Below are 21055 nucleotides of genomic sequence, written 5' to 3'. Positions count from 1 at the left end.
CGCATCTGAAAATAAGAGAGACCGACTCGTTTCTTAAAACTTTTCTCCCGTATCTGAGTGACACATTGTTGGCACTTTAAAGCGAAGCATTCCAGTTCAAGCCTCGCGCCAAAGCGCCTTCAATTTGGCAGACGCAACACGGACATCCATCAGGTACGAATAGTTGTATCTCTGCGCCGTCATCAACGCGCGTCCTTTCCCCTGCTCTATTTCCGTGTTGTGTTGGTTTCGTGTGTCTTATTTGTAGCAGTGCTTACCAATTATAAATACTGCCCCGAAGACGCCTGTTGAAGCCACAGCGTCTAGGAATTCAAAGACTAGAAACATTATGTAGTTCGTTGAAAAAGCGCGCATAATTCCAAACATGGCCGATAAAAGAGTTCCCGTCACCATAAGGAATCTCCTACCGTACCTGTGACATAAAAGCAAGAATAGAAAACCATTATCGTACCAAAAAAAAAAAAAAAAACGCCAAAAACCAAAGAAAAGTATAGACTTGCACTAATTGATTTTAACTATCCGACGTCTTACGATAAAATGTGACAATCCGACAATAGGTATGTGATTGCTTCAGGATTACAATTTAGTAAAGTAAAAGTATTGTTGGTGGTTGGTTCCACCATAACTCCGGTTCATCCTGTATGCTATCGACTTGAACACGGAAAACTTGCATGGGATCTTGGATCCCATGCAGGAAGTCCAGTTCGTATGGATCTCTGAAGTTTTCGGATCGTGCGTCAATAAACTCGAGGTACAGCTGCCCAAAGTTCATGTTTCGGTCATACATCTGTAGTACCTCGGCACTCGGTACCTGTTGAATCTCTTATGGCGTCAACCGGAGTACCAAATTCCTTCTGATGTCCATTGGCTGAAATAAGGGGGGTCCGGAGGGGACCTGCTTACCCCCCCCCCCCATCTACTTGGCCCCCTCTAAAAAATGGGAGGAATTTTGCTAAGTAAGTGCATGACACATCTCGTCACCTTCTAGGCAAAGTATCACAAGCGCCATGCGACGTTAAAAAATTTCCGCCGCCATTTTATTTTTTTACTGAGAAATTGTTGGTTGAATCTGTTCGAAAATTTCACTAAATTTTATCGGCAGCACAAAGAAAATTCGGTGTAATTTTCGGACAGCTTCGTTGAACAATTTCTCTGTAAAAAAATATAATGGCGGCGGAAATTTTTAAACGTCGCATGGCGCTTGTGATACTTTGCCGGGAAGGTGATGATCTATCATCATGGAAATTTGAATTGGATCAATTTTTCGCCGTGGACAGCTCAAAATCGCCGCAGACTATTCAATTTTACAAAATTTTGCGGGGGAATTTTTCGAACTCTTTTCTGGAGCTATGGGGAAGACCGGCAGACGTAGATAGCAAGTGGATAAATTGGACGTATTTCTGCTTAATAGAGCTAAGCGGCATGGGGGGAAGAGGGGAGGGGGTGGGCGGTTGGTGCCACGAGCTCATTCCGTTCCAAGCTCACAATGCTTTTCTATGGCACTCATTGTTAGTTCCGTTTGACGGAGCTCGTTATCCGGGATTCTGAAATCCTCAAAAGGAACTGAAATTGGCGCTTAGTTCTGTTTAGCAAAAATACGTCCAATTGGTGACTTCGAGAGCTACAAATTCGTTCAACGGAAAATTATGTTAGGCTCGTAAATTGCCGAAAAACGGAATCGGTAGGGCGCATCATTATTTGCTAATGTGCGGATGATAGGTGAGGTTTAGAGACGTTGCGACAATTTAATTGAGTTGACTTACGCGTCCGATATCATTCCGCCTATTGGGAGACCGACAAACTGCCCAATGTTGTTCACTGTTCCTACGAGTGTCAGTTTCCATCTGTTGTTGTCGCACATCAGATCAAACTGAAAAAAAGCAGCACATAGATGTTAGCATCAGTGACATAGCGGTCGGTGTCATACGTTTCATTGTCAGCTCAACGCAATAATGTTGAGGAAGGGATAATTTTTTATAATTTTTTTTTCTTTTTTTTCCTACACTATACCTCGGATTATCCGAACTAATGTGGCGGTCGGCCGGTTCGGATAACGAAAATTTCGGATAATCCGGAGGCCATTAATATTCATTGATTTTATGCAACATATTTAATGGACGAAAGTGGCGAAAGTGATCTTCCATGATCTCTCTCTATCTGTAGGGTGCCTTTCTACCCCCACGAAAAGTTTCTAGTTCCACCCATGGTGTTCGGTAGAATATCTTCATTGGGAGAGTATAGACGATGGACATCGACGGTGTAAGTCGGCAATCACATAACTCGGTTTGCGACACGCAGACTTCCCGTCATACTCTATTTTTAAAACGAAAAACTACTCAACGGCAATTCTTTAAAACTGCCGTGATTTTCCTTCTCTGTGCGAAGAAAATTCTGCATAAACTTCAAGGAATGATGTCAATTTGTTCTTCTTTTAAAAAATAACATAGAGGCGGTTATTTTCAGACACCGCAAAGGAGATATGTGATTGCGGATTTTCGCCGTCGACATGCGTGGAAGTCTTCACGCATACAGATATTTAAGGCTGGAGGGATCGTGGAGACGCTAACCTCTTTTAATATGGTGTTCTCTGTGTCTTTGAAGACCCAGTGGGAGCAGCGCTCAGTCTCGTTGGTTCTGAATCGAGCCGATGGGCAAGCGTCGATGACGTTGAGATCGTCCTGGAAGTCGGGCGCAGTCATGAATCGGTCGCATTTGGACGGCACCTCCTCCGCCTCCGATTTGAACGGTACCGCGAATCGTAGCCACTGCGGTAGGAATTCCAGCCTCCCTTCAACATTGTCGCAGTCCGGAATCCGGCACCTGATCTCCGACAAAACGTCGTACATTTAGTTATAGACCGCTTTACAGGCTCAAATAGTTCACTTGTAAAAAACACACGATGATTGAAAAAATAATCGAGCCACAAGCCAAAAATAAATTAAACAAATAATATTTCAAACTACATAGAGATGAGAAATAATAAAAAACTAACGGGAAATAAAACAAACGTTTCGACCGCCAACAAACTGCGGTCTTCTTCAGTGCAACAAGTGGAAACATTTTACCAAAAAAATTAGGAAAAATTTATAAAAAAGCTACAAAACTATTAGCAAAGTATTTAAAGGGATAATACAAATCTGTTGCAACTACATCTTGGAATAAAATCAAAATAAGGCAAAATTCAAGAGGAAAGAAGAGTGATAGCAGCGATAAGCTATGTAGTTTGAAATATTATTTGTTTAATTTATTTTTGGCCTGTAGCTCGATTATTTTTTCAATCATTTTACCATGTGCTTTGAAGCTTAGCCAGCCGAATTTGGCATTAAAATGTAAAACACATAATCTTTTCTCTGATTCGCGCCCTTCGCACCATGGTGGTAAAATGCGTCTAAGTGTATCTATTTCTTAGCATTTGCATAAAAAAAAAAAACCATCCGATTACCAAAAATCATTTTTTTTAGTGTAACGTACTGTTAACCGGGGTATAATTGTTATTGAAAAATTGACAGAGATACACCTCCAGCAGGAATGAGAGATTTGTGAATTAGTTTACCATCCTTCATAAAATTGTTTGCAGCATGTGCGCCGTGACGCAAAAAAGAGCGGCGCAATAAGTAAAAGCCTTCCATGTCCCGGGTATGCAACACGGATGGTCACTGAGAAAGGAGTCCTCTGCCTGGATATAAGTTGTAACCATTAACGCTATGTAGCGTTCATTGGTCGCGCCAGTTCCCGTTTCAGCGCATTACTGATAATGCGCACGTTACTAGGATTAGCAGAAATAAGAAAAATTAAATGGATTGCATTTTGCAAAAAGGAACTACTAGCATTGCAATGTTGCTAAGATTGGGCAACTTCTTTTGTCTCGGAGGAAAATCCGATTATCCATAAATGGTTTCTATTTTACTCGCTAAAAACTGTAAATTTAAGACAAAAATACCATCTAAATTTCATAGTTTTTCACGATTTCCGCAATTTCATTGCAAAAGATGAAGTTGCACAATCTTAGCATCATTGCAATGCTAGTGGTTCCTTTTTGCAAAATGCAATCCAAATAAGATAGTTTCATACTCGCCAGTAATCTTCAAAAACGAATATTAAGGGTATTAACGCACCTGTAGTCGAGATCTCCGGCGGTAAAAACGTAGCTCATAGAGGAGGTGGCCGAAAAGCAGATGGCGAGTCCGAGTAAGATGTTGTTGATGAATTGGTATTTGCCATATTGGCCCAAATCATGCCAAATGCTGTCCAAATCCATTCCTTATTTTTCGGCCTGTGACACATAACGAATAGATATCATTGCAAAAATATAATTGCATGGATGGCGCATGGTAGTTTCGCTGATTACAAATTTTCGGAGCGGTGCTTCTGAAACCCACATCCTTAGGCAGGTCAGATTAAAGCAGTAATAAGCTCCAAAGTTGGGGCAGAGCCGTAATTTACCAAGCTCAGGCCCCGCGCAGACTGTATTTCTTGGCACTCCTCAATACGCTCCCTGGTAAAAATTGGCGATAGGAGCTGCGTTTCAAAATACCATAGGAATTCTTATAGCCGGCTAAAGAAGGCAATAGAAAATCATATAGCTGGCTGTAGAAAGCGGAGCAAATCATATAGCCGGGCTATACGAAGCGATAAAAAAGTATGCAGCTGGGCTATAGTTCCTATCGCCGGGCTTTACACTTTATCGCCATCGGCTATAAAAGGCTATAAGAAATTGTGTAGAAATTCGTGTGCTTTGGAAATCATTAAGTTTGATACGGAGCCAACATAATATTCACAAAACACACATTATATTTTCCTTTAATACATATTTTTTTTCATCAATTAAAATGAGAATAATCCATACAGGATGTGCAAACATTTCAAAATCATGAGTTGAAAAACGCTGACTCCGCAAGATTATATTGGAGCATAACACAGAGCGGAGCGGCGTGCTGCCAGCGATAAGCGCGCACCAGCGCCTACAAACCTAACTGGGATACTTCACGCATGGCGCAATGCGTGAAGTATCCCTGTTAGGTTTGTAGGCGCTAAGGCGCTTTTCGCGCTGGCTGCCCGCCCGCCGCGCCGCAGCGTGCCACGGCGCTTGAAGCAACTATTTCACACCAGAGGTATTGCACAGTATCATACGAAATTGAAGGCGCTCCAACATATTAGGAATGGCAGGCATCCTTCAAAAGTACGGAGCTTTCCGCGCAAAATAAATCAAGATACTACGGCCCAAAAATAGAGCGGTAGTCCAAAAACTCACTAAGTCCTAGCATCCGTAATTAGTAACATGTAGCATACACTTTATCGCCTGGCTGTTGCTCAATCGCCATCGGCTATAAAAGGCTATAAGAAATTGTGCAGCCGGCTATAGAAGCTATTGAAAATCTTACAGCCGGCTTTAGGTCTATGGTATTTTGGAACACAGATTCTACTGCCAATTTTTACCAGGGTCCCCCATAAAGTCTCAATTAAGTAATTAAATCTTAATAAAAAACTTTAAAATTCTGACGGGCCTTTGGGTGGCCCCCAGGGAAAGCGTTTTTGGAAAAATAGTTATACCACAAAAATTCCTTCTTTTGACCCAAAGAATCGACTCCTTCAATATATTCGTACTTAATCCTGGGACACCCTGTATGCGATGAGCCGCGTTGTCACATCATTGCACATCCTGCACCTGTTTTGCTCACGGTTGAGGCGAGGCATTTTCGATGCGGTGCATTGATGACCCAGTGTGCAAATCTAATGTCCATCGGCGGAACATGTGGATTCGACTGAATGACTGACCTTGACATTGGCCTTCACTAAGGGCCGTGGTACAGTTTCTCCGCGACGCGACGCGACGCGCCGCCGCCGCGCGCCTATCGCTTGCTAATCGCGCCGAAGCTATGTAACGCCCCCTTTGGCTTTGGTTCTTGCATGGGTCATGACGACAACATATGACTAATTACATATGCAGCCACCGTGCAAAATACAAAAAAAAAAAAAAAAAAAAAAAAAAATTAGCACAGTACTTTTTAGTTTTTCCGCGTGCAGCATTCCTTTCCATGAATAATTACATATGTAGAAATATAAGCATTGCTGATTTAAATACCTACAATTTTTTTTTTAAAATATGGTGTAAAAAGGACGGAAAACGGAAAAAAGACTGTCAATAAAAATGTTTGGTTGAGATCCTCCCAGGGAGCGACGAAGGGGATGTCCAGTAAAAGGATGTCAAAGAGGGGCTTTTTCAAGCCATCGGGGTGTGCCAACTTCCTTAGGGGCTATTCAAGTATTACGTGACGCTTTTCCCTCGATTTTTTACCCCTCCCCTCTTGTAACGGACCCGTAATGCAGCCCTACACTTCCCTTTTGAATTACGTAACTCAAGCCTAATCCCCCCCCCCCCCTACATTCAAAAAATGAAGAAAACGCTGAGAAAATAGCTGGAAAAAAATTCGGGTGTTTCGTTGGAGATACTTCGCTTAAACACGACGGGAAGAGATCAACAAAGGTGCGAAAAGATTCATTTGGGAAGGGCGGGAGATCCATTATTTGGTATCGCCGCAATCGACATATTTTCTAGTATACAGGGTATCCCAGAGCATGCGTGCTAGGATTTGATTTTAGGACTAAATTGCCCAGTTAAATTTCGCAATAGCTGATGTGGCCTGGTTCCTTTCTGCTAAACGCGGTCCGAGTAATAAATATTTATTAATTTTTATTAATTTTTCTTCGCTACAGTTAGTTCAACAGTTTTTGGAAGTCTAATAGGGTTAAATAACGGTATCATCCAAAAAATGATAGGATATAGTTCTATAATTAACATCTGCTGATTTATCTATAGACTAAGGATTAGATTAAATCTGTTTTTATTTTTATTTTATAAGCTATATGTGTATACTCTGGTGATTAATTAATATATTATCTGAACATGGTATTTTTTATATCAGCCAATTTATGTTTAATTTAGGATGATAATGCTCAGTATGTGAGTATTTATCGTTACTGGTGCGTTCTTAATAATATTTTCGTATGCGAAACAGACGAGCCCCATGGTCATCACGTTTCAAAACGTGTTGCAATTTTGCCTTGTGTCAGGCCGTCTCAACTTCCTTGTACATACGACATCGTCAGTTTTCGGTTCCGAAAGCCTTTCTGATTGTGCCTCGCCGGAGGTGAAGCGAGGGTGAACAATATTCTTGGCAGACATTGTTTTCGTTCAGGTTACGCCACATCGACCGGCGCGTGCTATGCTAGGTTCATTAGCATTGCTGCAATGTCGTTGCACCGCGTCACTCTATCAATTTTTAGTAATCCACGGATAGTTGAAAGTGGCCGGACACTTGACTAAGAGGGTCATGAATTCTAGATTCCTAAATAATTCAAGTTTTTTCATCTAGGGCGATTCGATGGACGCAATATTTTGTGTCAAAACGACGTGCGATATATCCCATAGATTCGTTCCATTTTTTCAGCTACTAGTCATTTCTCTCGAATTTTGAGATAGCAATTCTGTCGTCAGGAGACTAAATAATTCACTTACCAATTTTGACAAACAAATTCAACGTAATACAGGCGTATCATTCCTCTAAAAAAACCACGCCTTTATTATGTTGAATTTGTCTGTCAAAATTGGACGTACTTCTATCAAACGGAACTAAGCGCCAATTTGAGTTCCTTTTGAGGAATTTAGAATCCCGGATAGCGCGTTCTGTCAAACGGACCTAAGCACCATGGAAAAGCATTGCAAGTATAGGACGGAATAATTCCGCCGCCAATCCAAGCCCCCCTCTACCTTCTTCACCCTATGGCTCTTAGGTCCGTTTGATAGAAATACGTCCAATTGGTAAGTGAATTTGTTAGTCTCTTGACAACAGAATTGCGATCTCAAAATTCGAAAAAATTGACAAGTGGCTGAGAAAACGGAACTGTTCGATGCGTTACGTCGCATGCACAAAATGTAGCGTCCATCGAATCACTTTAAAAACTAAACAAAAATGAATGAATAACATCATGTTTTGAGGGAGTGTTTTACTTCTGGACCTCTAACCTTATAATTAAGAATTTCTGGCTACGCCTTCGATGTAGACCACAGACTACTTCTCTGTACTTATGTTACTTAACAGCCGCATTTTTTTCAAAACCCTTCCTTGATAGAAATTTATGAAATCTACGGGAAACCGGGCAATTTGACGGGCACAATAAACGAGAAATTTTCTGACTGCTATCCATTATTTCAGTTAAGCAGAAATCACCAACAATAAGTAGGTAATCGACTAGACTTGCAACCACTTCCACATTTCGCACTCTGACCGGATTTTCCGCAAGCGCTGAAATAACGTCGAAGTTCAAGATAACCCCCCCTCAAGGAAATCCGTATTTACGTTCCTAGACTCAACAGAGTCTTGATAACAGAATGAGAGTAAGTTTCCGGATTTTCCGACTTCCGGAAAACTACTCGCGGGCAGAATGTTGACCTCCGGACAACAGCGCGACACCCTAGTTGAGTGGGTGTGAAGTGTGAAGCCAGTGAAACTCCTGAACCACGTAGGTATCTCCGTTTGCGACGTTGCAGACTTCCTGTCATACTTCGTTTTTTGCATGGGAGACTACTCAACGGCTACTTTCAAAATCAGTCATAATTTTTCCTCTCTGAGCAAAGGAAATTCTATGAAAATTTCAAGAAATGATATTAATTTTTTCTTCTGTAAAAGAAGTAAAATAGGTAGGAGTGAGGCGAGGTTTTAAAAACACCGCAAACGAAATACGTGGTTTGGGACTTTCACCGTCGATTTGATGTGGAACCGACCTTAAACATTGACTTCAGTAAATGGAGGCACTGAGACTAAAATTTTTGCTGAAAATTCAGTCTCTAAGCACATGGTTGATTGACTAGTCAAATTCTACAAGTAATTTAGATAGACTGAGAAAGACTTGAGACTTCCTGATTAATTTTACGAAAAAATTTAAAAGCAATCGCGTTAAAGTTTTAATTTTGTAAAATCAATATAAAATGTAGGCAACGGCTCCTGTAATAATACTGCATTTCGAAGGTGCAACCACGAATCGCAAAACAACGTACCTCGTTGGCGGTGTTTTAAAATCTCTGATTCTTTTTTAAGGGCGAACAAATCAAAATCGTTTTTTGAAGTTTCCAGAGAATTCTCGCCTCACGGAGAAAAAAAATCAGGGAAGTTTATAATAAACTGACTTTGCGTCATTTTCTATTTAAATAATAAAGTATGACGAAAAGTCAGCAACGTCGCAAACCGAAATACGTGGTTCGGAAATTCGTTGTCGATCCCCGTGCTTATGTTAATAAGTACCTAACGGAAAGGTGTTGGAAAGAAAAATGCAGCATTTGATAAGAGACAGCGCCTTCACCCTCCTCCTCCTCTAGGCACACATTGTAAATAGACATAGCAAAGGTGATGAAATAAAAGTGAACGCCGCATTTCTTAGCAAAAGCTTTTATCTCATATTTAATGAGACGTATAAAAAATTAAATCGAGATAAAGACTGAAAAGAGGAGTCCGCTGATGCAACGATTAAGTATTTTTTCGCGACTCCCGAGATCCCGTCAAACTCCCACTCTTAATATAAAGATAAAAATATTAATAAGACGTAATGAGCATTTCCTGCAACAAATCGGAACTTCCGGCATGAAAACTATGCAACTATTATCTACCGCAGTAGCTGGAAGAGTTGAGAACATACTTTTTACTGACGTAAAAAGTGAATGGAATTGTAGTGTGGTTTCGTCTCGCAAATATTTTCGAAGTTTGTAATGCGAACCAAACTCACGAAAAGTTCACGGTTATGCGTTGCAAATGAGATCGGTTCAAGGAGTCACTATCACCAAATAAACAAATCTTCGTGAAATAGATCGTAGACATCACGATAATTTCAATGAATTAGTGGGTACAGTCCAACTTTAACATGTGTATCTTTACTCACTACAGCTGCGTCACCGGCAAAATAATGATATGCGCTTTTATTGTCAATGGGTGGAGTATGGACAGTGAAACTGCGAAAATGCGTATCTCGTTTTCGGTGTTTCAAAATCTCCGCTCCTGTTTTATTTGTTAAAAGAATACCAAGCCAACATCATGGTTTTCAATTTTCACAGAATATTCTTCACGCGGAGAAGAAAAATCACCGAAGTTTTCAAGAAATGACGTAAAGTAGTTCGAGTGAAGCTCTTATTGGTAGATTGAGGGGGAAGCTCGTGCTGCCTACACCAAAAATTTTAGGCGAACTGCCAATGAGCTGAAATCACCTCGTCACGTTCAGTGAAATGATATTTTTTGTGCTTTTTGAATAGGCAAGACATTGACGGTGATACCGCTATTCGACCATGTGGGAGCTCGTGTTGCCTACGCTAAAAGTTGAAGGCGGACTAACATGGCATTGAAGTAACCTCAACTCGTTCGGTAAAAAGCTATTTGTGATACCACTATTCAACCGCGGGAAAGCTCGTGTTGCCTACACCGAAAATTGTAGGCGAACTGCAAATGCGTTAGTTCACCTCTCCACGCTCGATAAAAGGAAATGTTTTGAGTGTTCCGGAAACGCGTGACAATTGAGGTGACCACATGGGCGCTAACGTTGCCTACACATACATTTTGCAGATTACCATTGACTGTACTCAATATACATTTTTTTACCTGTTTTTTTCACTGCATTTCTATCCGACTGTTTTTTTCTTCAACACACGGATTTTTTTAAGTCAATAGGCTTCAAATATTCATTTCTTTAGTCATTATTAAATTTAATTCATTACCCCTGCTAATTTATGGAGGTTACACAAACGTCCATTTTGAATTCGATAGTCCCGAGTTTCGAGTGAAAAAGGGGGAGGGTGTTGAGGAAAATGTTGCGTGATTCCAGACCATGCAGCGTTACGGCTGCATTGCAAGGGGTAAGTGGAAGTCTACAATTGGGACAAATCGCGTTACGTATAATTTATGGACAGCCCCAGCCCTGTCTTTAAATTTTCTTAAAAATGGGATTTTCATCTGCTGTGTTCTTCATTAGCACGGCAGAACAGCGGACCTCGCCTAGCTGATTCCGGACTCCAGCAAGTCGGCGCCGCGCCGCACAGTGGATCGAGTCAATCAGAGAGGCCGGACATGAAATTTTTGACTAAAACTGCAAATTTAGGTGTTTATCTCGTCAAATTTTACATTTCAAGGGGTGTTTCAAGTAGAGAATTTCACGAGAAAACCAATGGAACCACTTTTAGAACCTCAAAATTTTGTATAAACGGAGTTATACGCGTTTAAAGTTTTCAAATTTTGTCCGACCTCTCCTATTGACTCGATCCACTGTGCGCCGTAACATTATGCTGTTCCGCGGTTTCTCAGACCTGGAAAATTTTCAACGCGGATTGGAACCCTGCCCAAACGCCCGCATTCATAAGAAGCAAAATAGCAATTATTAAGTTGCCCTGTGATAAAGTAACTGATTTTATTACTTTGTGCTTTGTCAGCAATGCCGATCCTTCACATTTTCTATGAATCAACCAGGTTCATCAGTGAAGATGGCTTAACTTTGAGCCTTGCCAAGTTTCATACCTAATGCTCATCTTCGGATAGAGGTTTCCGGATCCTTGTAAAAGTACTTGATAGAAAAAATCTCGCGGGAAACTCAGCCCTTTAAATATCTACTGACCAATGTCAAGTCGTTCTTGGCTCTGAAAGCCGGAATTTATTTTTATTAAATTTATACCACACCAAAAACGTATCATGAATTTTTTGGTTCCTTCGGATTTAGGAACATCATTTGGAGAGGCTTTTAAGAGTCTCTGCACTGGTAAAAATTTTGGTGTGAAATTCTGTGTCGCAGTCCATACAGAGCTCAAAACCCCGAGTGATATGAATTCGGAGCAGAGGATATTCTCCAAACGGAGTGATTTTCACTATTACCGAGCCGAATTTACTCTTTTTACGGAGTTTCATGCACTTTATGATGCTAATTTCACTTCGCATTCATATCACTCAAGGTTTTTGGGGCGCTTTGGGCCCTCAAAAGCCATCTAGAAGCAAAAAAACAAGACTGGGTTAAAGTTTGGGACTTGAAGGATAGCAGATTTATCTAGCTAGAGATTCTTGGCTCCGCGTTGCCCAAGACGTTTTGAAAATCAGTTCTGTGGATCTCTCAAAATGACTCGATCAATAAGAAATGAAACTTTGAGGGGCTAATTGGAACTTACCAATTGCTTAGTGAAATATTGAGAATGAAGAAAAACAGATCCAGATGCACTCGTCGGCTAGGAGGTATCCTTTCGAGGAGGGAAAAAAAAAAAAAAAAAAAAAAAAAAAAAAAAAAAAAAAAACCCACTAGATGCGGACGATGAGACACCGACGTCCAAAGGATGGATAGTGTTCTTGGTGGTGAGGACAGTCGTGAAAGGCGTTTACACTGTTGATTGACCGGTGCTGGGTCACTTCTTCAACTTTGTGTGTTTTCACATTCATTATTTTATTTTATTTTTTTAAAGGAAGCCGGACGAATGATTTGGAGAGCAATGAAGAGTCAAAGTGATTACTGATAATCATGATACGCTTCAGCCGTTAAAACAGCGAGGATGCCCACGATGAGCTTCAACGTAAAATTTCACTATAAAAATGTCATGAAAATGATTTTTCTTTCGGAGAATAAGAATATGTTGAACAATAGGGAAAGAGCTATGAAAAAAAACAAAAAACATGGAAACTTACTTATACTCTCCCCGTTTCTTTTTCTACCGGAACACGAATTGAATATGGGAAACGTGATTTTACTGGTGAAAAAATATTAAAACATTTTCCCTGAAATATTTGTGATGTTTTCTTAAATTTTACGATGCAGTTATTTAACAAAAACTTTGTGAGGTGGAAGTTTAGGTGTGAATGATTAAGATCTCCTTTTGGCACACACCTTCGCGCAAAATTTGACACTGCTCTCTTTCTACCCCATTCTTGTTTCAATCTTTAATTCACGTTAGGACGAATTCACTATTTTTAAAATTGCACCACTCGTATCACAAATAACACGACACTAATTTCCCAATCGATGTCTTCTAGAAGCGGTCATTTTCATTAAAAAAATCACAACACAGGATGCATGCACTTTTCACCGCGGATTTGAAAGCATCCCGCCAAACAGGCGCTAGAAGATGAGCGAAACTCAGCACGCGGAAATCAAGCACTGATCGAAAGCGAAAACTCTTCTTGATAGCGGCCGGATCGCGCGTTGCTAAGCTATCACACAATCAGCCACAAGGCATGGAGGAGATTCTAAGCCGCCAAGGCAATAGACACGGCTATCATTCTGCCAATAATGGGACGTTAGTACTTAGCTTGCAACATTTCGATGGCGAAAGTCAAAATGTACGTTTTTAACCAGAATCAGCCTAACTGTACTTCACGTCGCCTAGCTTTCTCTCAAGTTCCACGTTTTAACTGAGAGACCAACAACACGACACCTTAAAACTTTCTGTACATGCACTCTGGCTTTTGAAAAATGCATTCACAAAATTTCAAGTCAAAATTTTGATTATTTGTAAGTTGAAAAAATACAATTTGTAAGGAAATTCTCCAACGTCTGATGTAGTTACGCTCATTCCAGTTGAATCTGTCTAACTTTAGTACCTCGATTTACAACGTTGTAGATTTCTTTTCACATTTAACCTTTATTTAAAGGATACAAGTACCCAAGTAGCACAGTGCAATATGAAAAATGAACGAAAAATTGCGATTTAATAATAAAAAAAAAAAATTTTATCATGTAATTGCGGTTTTTTTTACGTCATGTGGTCCACGATTACCGATTTTAAATAATCTACAAAATGAGTTCCATGTGTCAGAAAGAAAGGCAATTTGCGATGCAATGGAAAATTTCAATTTTATCGCGATAAATTTCAATGAAAATTGTTCCTTCAAATGGTAAATAGGCAACATACACAGCACTCCGGTGAGTTAGCAATGTGATGTAGTTGCAATTTATTGCAATCTATGCTGCTCAATTAATGCATAGTTCCTGAAATTTTCGCCGAATTCTGTGCAGAATATCGAAATGGTTGAAGTTGGAAAATGCCGATCTCTATCGTAAAACTTAAAAACCTCTGATTTATGTTCCGTTGTTTTAAAGGAAAAAAGGTAAGTTTAGAATCAATCAATTTTATCGTAAATGCACCAAATCGAAACAAGTTTGGACCGAGGAAAAAAATGTTAGATGTTGTTCACTGCAGTAAGACTCAATGTTAGGGACAAAGTTTATCAACTACCTACTTCCACGTTAAAAATACGTGTACTGTTTCTCGAGTTTAAATATTTGAGAAGGGATAATTCACGACTAGCTGAATTTGGGGGGCTTGACGGACAAGTTGGATCAGTGCAGTTTTTACAATTTCGAGAAATAAATGTTTTAAAGTTCCAAAGTTACACGAGACCTTATGGCGGGAAAAAGGTTCAAACTCACTTATTGATGCTGAAATATTGAATTTTAATCATGAATTTTTCGCAGAAAATGGTTTAAGAGAAGTTCTAATTGAAAAAATGAATGTATCATTTCCCCCAAATTTAACTTATGCACCTCATTGTTCGTTATGAGCCCTTCAGTTCAAGACTGAACTACTGGCTCGGCTCCCCTCGCCAAAAAGCGACCTGGGGTAGTTGTTAAACACGTTCCAAATGGTGCACGGTGCGTCTTTAAACTCCTTTTTCTCATTTCCATTCTTATACTTTTTCTCTATTCTTCCTCTCTTTTTTGAGCACTTAAGGGACCATGTCTAGCTATTTGCTTGTTAATCAATTGGTTTTTGAGTTGCCTGACTTCGATATGCGATCGTCCCAGAAATAGAAATAATGAGGGATAAATTTTGATGCAAAAAAGCTACTCCTCCGAAATTTGAGGTTTTGTGGGCATTAGCGGTCTTTCGCGGGCGATGCCAAATTTTTCACGAGTGGGCACTTAGACTTGTCCCTCTCATAGGTATGCCACTTGGACGACATGCGACACCGTGGGATGCGAAGATCCCTGTGGCCCGAGGCGCGCTGCATGTCCTTCAAGATGTAAATCTTCACTAATGACGTTGTTCCTTTTTCGATCCCCTGCCCCAGCTCTAATCGTCGCACCTCTGACGTAAGGGCGTATCTAAATTCCTACATGAGCCCCGGAAATCATAGAGTTACATTGAGAACAGGGCATACGAGAAAATCGAGATACGCTCTTTTGTCAGAGGAGCGACGTAATGCTCCGAGTTCAGGCTGCTGGTTGCCGAATTGGAAATTTTTAGCTCGCCAGAAACCTCATCCAGTGCCAGCTTTGTGATTTTTTTTTACGTAGGGCACGATTATTGAACCGCCACGTTGAGGAGGCCTGGGTGACACCCTAAATCTAAGGGAGAACCCTCAAAAAGTTATAGTAATTTGCAGCCTTTCGTAAAGACATTTTTTTTCATCATATTTAGTTTTTTCCGTCCTTTCGTGTAATGAAAATTAAGTGAATAATCAAAGGTAAAAAAATTCGCACCACCTCTCATGGTCTCAGGACAGCATTGATTCTTTTTATACATTTTTTTAAATTTTAATATTTGAAGTGCATCAACTTAACAAGGTTTTAACTTAAAGTTATATGCATTGTATTTGCTACCTAATAAATACGATTGAACCAAGTAGTTCATTGGAACGACCCAAGACAAAAAGTAGGACATATATATAAAAACCACGGACTGCGATAACTTTAAAAATTTACGCAAAGAGAAGGCTTTCAAAATTGCGATTTTGATGATAAACGGACGACTCCTACCAGTGGGTTCAATCAAAGCTCATGGAGCAGTAGCATTGGGTGATTTCCAAATAGATGCGTGCTATGCGGCACGATTGTTGCCTATCCGATGAAATTGAAGGCGAACTTCAAATGGACGATGTAAACCTCTGTTAGTTACAGCATCGTTTATCCATCTTAGCGTAAAAAGCGATAAAAATGTGACGTTCGAGTAGACATTCAATTTGGGCTCACAGGTAAAGATTTGTTGACTTCGCGCTGATATTGAAGCCCACTTTCAATTGGACGAAATCCACTAACAGAATTGAACATCAGTGCAGTGGGATAACTGTGCGATTACGAATGGCTTACTACTTTTTTATTTGTGATAAGTAGCTCAAGAAGGAATTTCATTTTTTGTTCATTAAAACATTAAAATTGGAACTCAGGACTCCCCTAATACTATTTCATATCAAAAATTAAAAATGAACGGCAATTAAATGCCAGCTGCCAAGCGCGAGATAAAATCAAATCCAGCACCTCCTCTCATCTAATCACTTATCAAAGCTAGTTAGTTTCGAAAAAATATTAAGACAGTATGGCAACACTGCAACGTGGCATCTCTCTTGTCGGCGACTCTGGGTCAACGTCATAGTGGGACCGGTGACGAGAGTAACGAGCCATACGACTGTGAATGTTGGACAAACTCAACGCTGCAGATTAATCTGGTACCCGAGCCGGGTCCCAATTCTGATTTTCAACCAGCTCAAAAGACCAAACGACGCTACAGATCAGTCAGATCACCCCATGTCTGAGGTGGATCCACGATAATTGTGTGTGCGATTCGATACTCGATCCAGTAATCGATACAGAGACATACGGACACGGGCGGAACGGGGAGGGGTAAGCCCCCCCCCCCCCCACCTCACCGTCAGAGGCGTGAATGATTGATTATCGATATATTCCTATTTGAAGCTATAGCACAGAATCGATTAAGGTGTTCATTGCGAAAACCCTAAGTATCGATCATTGTATCCACATGTTTAAACGGTAGATCAATCGATTTATCGAAAAGTATGCCACCCCACTGGAGTAAACCTATTGATTTTTTATCGAAATACTGTGGGGTAGGGAAGAACCCCGTGGGCCGTGCTAGGGAAGAACGCCGTATGAGCATTCGAGAGTTGCCAAATTTTCCTTGATAACACATGTATTTTTTACGACATTCGTGCACATTTTTCTTTGAAATTTTCTAATATTTTAGATTAAACTGCGTACAAAATTGACTGAAAATTTTGGAAAAAGATAATTACAATTTTTCCAGTAAATTCGGTTTTTATGGAAGGAAACTTGGCAACGTCTGAAGGCTCATACGGCGTTGTTCCTTAGCACGGCGGTACGGAACGATGTTACCTATAACTGACAATTTTGACGGAAATGAGTTAGCGATTTTGATGCATTCTCCACTATAAAATACACGAGCTGATGTTTTTAGTTTTTTCCAATTTTGCATTAAAGCGCAGTAATGACGCTGTAATGTATTAAAAAAATTTAAACCCAAACTCAACATTACAAAAATGGCAAAATTGTATCTCCTTCCGGCAAAATCGCCAGTTTGCAGGTATGCGGTATTGTTTCTCAGGCATCGAATACGAAATAATATTGCGACAGCGCAGTTACTGAACGCTATCAATCCAAATGTGCTCCTCGAAACACTTTCCGATCATCATTAATGAAGTTTTCAAGTAATATCATCATTATCACACCTCATCAGTCGCTTTAGAGTTCAGACGACAAACCGCGCGTACTTACCATTACCCAGTTGCGTGCTGAAACTGAGCACTACAGAAATAAAAGCGCCTTCAAGTTCAACAATATGCAACAGGGATAACCGTAGAGAAGTATGAGTAATACTAATAATTAACATCAAAATAGTGGCCACTGCGCTGGATCCTTTGAATCGCATTTAGCAGAAGGAAACTCTGCGATAACAGTGTTGTAAAAATCGTGCATCTTCATCTTTATTTCTAAAAGTAAACCGAGCGTAGGAAATACTTTTAGTTTCTCTATCAAAAAAGGGTTATTTTTAAATGCAAACGATCGCGCAAATTTTATTTCTGCAAGTACATATGTTTCGCATTTTTTAAATTAAATAAAAGGAACACAATTTTGATGACACTGTATAATCGTATCGGTTCCTTGCTGCTAAGTGTGACCCATTCAGCGCCCACCCCCCTCCCTCCAAAGAATATGTAAACATTTCAAACCTTTGATAAAAATTCAAAGTTCAAGTGTGAAAACGGAGAAGTTGAGAAAAAGGCCGTTATAAGGTTCGCTGGTACTGTGCGTTGCAGGCTTGGTAAAAAAATTGTTTTTAACGCTGAGGCACAATATCATTACTGATGAAAATAGCTTAAAATTTTGCCTCAATGTTTTTCAGAACATAAGAAAATGTTTAGCATCAAAAACTAAAAGCCTGTTTTGTTTTACCATATTATACGGTTTTTCCACTGCACTGCAAGAACAATTGGGTCGAATCTATACCATAAACGCTTTAAGTCACTTCAAGTTCGAACCGAGAAAAACAGGTTTGGAATTTTATCCTTTCACGAAAATAATTTTGGGGGCAAAATTTTGACGACAATTTTCACGTTAATAATATTTTTTCCTTGACTTTTTCTTTTCAAAATGGATACGTTTCCGTTAAACTCGGTCGAATTTGAGTTTCCTCTTTAAGACTCATTTGGCCTGACTCCATATCGTACACAGTAACACATTGTGAAAATACCATACCCAAGTACCACAGGTTGTAATAAAGTGCAATAATTACATAGTAAAACGATTGCTGTTCCATTGGAGTGCTGTGTATGCTATTTTGCCTATTCACTAATTGAAGGAGCTCCTCTTATTGAAAATTGCAATGAAAGTCAAATAAGTTGCAATTTATTTGGCATAGCAAATTGCCTACACATCAGATTCATATTGTGGATTTTTCAAAACCGATGCATTTGCTAGCCAAATAATGTAAAAAATTGCGATTTTATTGTCGTGAATTGCAATATCATTCAATATTTTCATTGCATTGTGCTAGAGTTGTGATAAATTGCCGGAAGATGAGATCGCGATAAGATGGAGGATACTTAATCGCTCATATCGATCGTCAAAGTGCGAAACCACGTACCTTAATTGCGATTTTTTAAAATTTTCCGTTCCTATCTTAGTTTTTCGAAAAGAGACGAGTCAACTTTATGACTTGCAATAAATTTAAACAGAAAATATCCAGGTAATCGAAAATGAAAATTAACGAAGTTTTCAAGAAATTACATTGGATTTTTTTCCAAAGAAAAAATACAGTATGACAGTAAGTCTGCATCGTCGCAAACGAAAGTACGTGGTTTCGCACTTTGGCCATCGATGTGTTGATAATCCCAGCGATTTTAACGCCGATAAAATCAGTCAGGATGTCTACTAAAACAGGCTGACCGGAAATCAGTACTTACAGTACTTTTTCAGTACATTCCGAAGAAATTCAGTATCTTCTCAAAAGAAAAATTCAGTACTTTTTCAGTACCTACCATTGATAAAATCCGGCAAATTTCAAAACTTTGAAATTCCCGCTCAAATTGCGACAAAAATTACCAAAGAATGAAAAAATTCCGGACCTTCTTGCGGAATTCCGCACTTTTTCAGTACGTCCGGACCGCCCTTAAAAAATCAGTACTACTTCCGTACTTTCCGGAAATTCCGGACTTGCAGTCCTCTGTCCATACTTAATTTCAATATAATATCGCGATTTTCCCGTTTAAAAATGCCACTTTGAATATTGGGTATTCGGAGTCAAACTTTGGCCATCATCGATATAAAAATCATGCAATGACTCACCTTGCCAGTTAAGCCGAGAAGATGTTGTTAACGACGAGATGCGAGGGGTTGGTGATGTGGTGGTGAGGCTCCTACTGTGATTTACCTCTCTTGCAGCGGGATCTGCTGCTCTTGATGCACTTGATGCGGATTACATTGGTGACGAAGAGGTACGAACAGTTCTTGTACGAGATGTAGAGGTTGGGGTAGGTCAAGCTGGAGCAAGCCGTGCTTTTTGTCAAAAGAATCCCGTCTACGACGCGTGTTTGCGCCGGAAAAGCGGCTCACGTTAAGTTTTTAATTTTTCTTACGTTTTTCAATAACGCTACTACCTATGCTGAAACCATAAATACCTGGGAGAACTTAATTCACGCATTATCACAGAGCCACTGATTTTAAAATAGTACCTTTTATCTCGTGAATAGCCTCGCCGTTTTTAAAATGAAGCTTAAGTTCGGGAGAGGTAAAAAACAAGCTTAGCACTGAAATAACACAAGGAAAAAACGAATATAGAAGCATCTCTGCGTGCAATAAGAGTTTTATACATCCAGCAGCCAGCCTTATCGACAACATCTTTTTCAGCCATAGGTACTCATTTCCAAACAGGCCGTAAAATTTAATGTGAAATGGCGATTGCAGACGAGGTTTAAAGACAAGTGTATTATTCCACTGCCAACAATTTGATAAAACTTTTATGGGGGCAAAGGCTCGTCTTTTGAAAAATTACTGCAAAACGCGCAACACTTTGTCATGTAAACAACCACAAACAGACTTGATAAGAATTGAGTTATGGTTAGGACAATCAAGATGATTATAATTGAATTATTATTGGCTCATGCAAAAATGTCCAAATTCAATTTTTCCCCCTCGATCAATTACTGCAAATGACACTTTTTCTCATTGCGGCGTCATGCGTTTATCAGTTTCTAGAACCGAGCAAATGTTCGTCTCTTCGAGTCGTAGATAAATGTTTATTTTTTGAGGCTTCTGTTACAACTGGTGAGGCAACCATGTCCCAACAGGAGGTTAAAACATGGAGTTTTCGGTGGAATGTCGCCATGATTGCGAACGATGGGTTTTCTTGAGCGTCATAGCTCCATAAGTGGAAAGCAAAAACCTGCAAGCTGGAAAAACTATGGAAGAACACTATTGACTTGACTTATGCTTTTTGCTAAGACTGGAATCGTTACAAATGGTACAGAGTCCCTTCGGAGGCACAAGAGGTTGGCGGTGCAAGGTGGAAATGTAAAACCTAAGTGTCGTCTCCTGGAGCTCGGAAATGCTTCGCTCATACGCAAAAGCCTTATATCACCCCGTCCTCCTAATTGCCGTAGAGATAAAAAATCATATATAGAAAGACGCGGTCGACTGATCACACCAACGAGTGGATGAAGATTGCTCGTGGCTCATTTAGGATTCATAGAGTGAGAGCAAAGACATGGGATTAAAAAAGATGGAAACAGCTCTATGA

The 21055-nt window shown here is 39.9% G+C and overlaps 1 protein-coding gene across 1 annotated transcript in view; it reads right to left on the bottom strand.

Annotated features, from left to right (window-relative positions):
* LOC109040023 (organic cation transporter protein) overlaps window positions 1–20042 on the bottom strand; it is a 28064-nt gene extending 8022 nt beyond the window's left edge. The window contains exons 1-5 of the mRNA XM_072297363.1: window positions 19606–20042; window positions 4116–4273; window positions 2568–2820; window positions 1764–1870; window positions 258–412 (exon numbers count right to left, since the gene is read on the bottom strand). Of these exons, the coding sequence (XP_072153464.1) occupies window positions 258–412; window positions 1764–1870; window positions 2568–2820; window positions 4116–4258 (658 nt within the window). The 5' untranslated portion in view covers window positions 4259–4273; window positions 19606–20042. The remainder of the gene's footprint in view (window positions 1–257; window positions 413–1763; window positions 1871–2567; window positions 2821–4115; window positions 4274–19605) is intronic.
* Between the last annotated feature and the right edge of the window lie 1013 nt (window positions 20043–21055).

This window comes from Bemisia tabaci, chromosome 2, assembly GCF_918797505.1.
Source record: "Bemisia tabaci chromosome 2, PGI_BMITA_v3".
Taxonomy (NCBI): Eukaryota; Metazoa; Arthropoda; class Insecta; order Hemiptera; family Aleyrodidae; genus Bemisia; species Bemisia tabaci.
The sequence above is the reverse complement of the archived record's forward strand: the minus strand, read 5'-3'. Positions and strand labels throughout refer to the sequence as shown.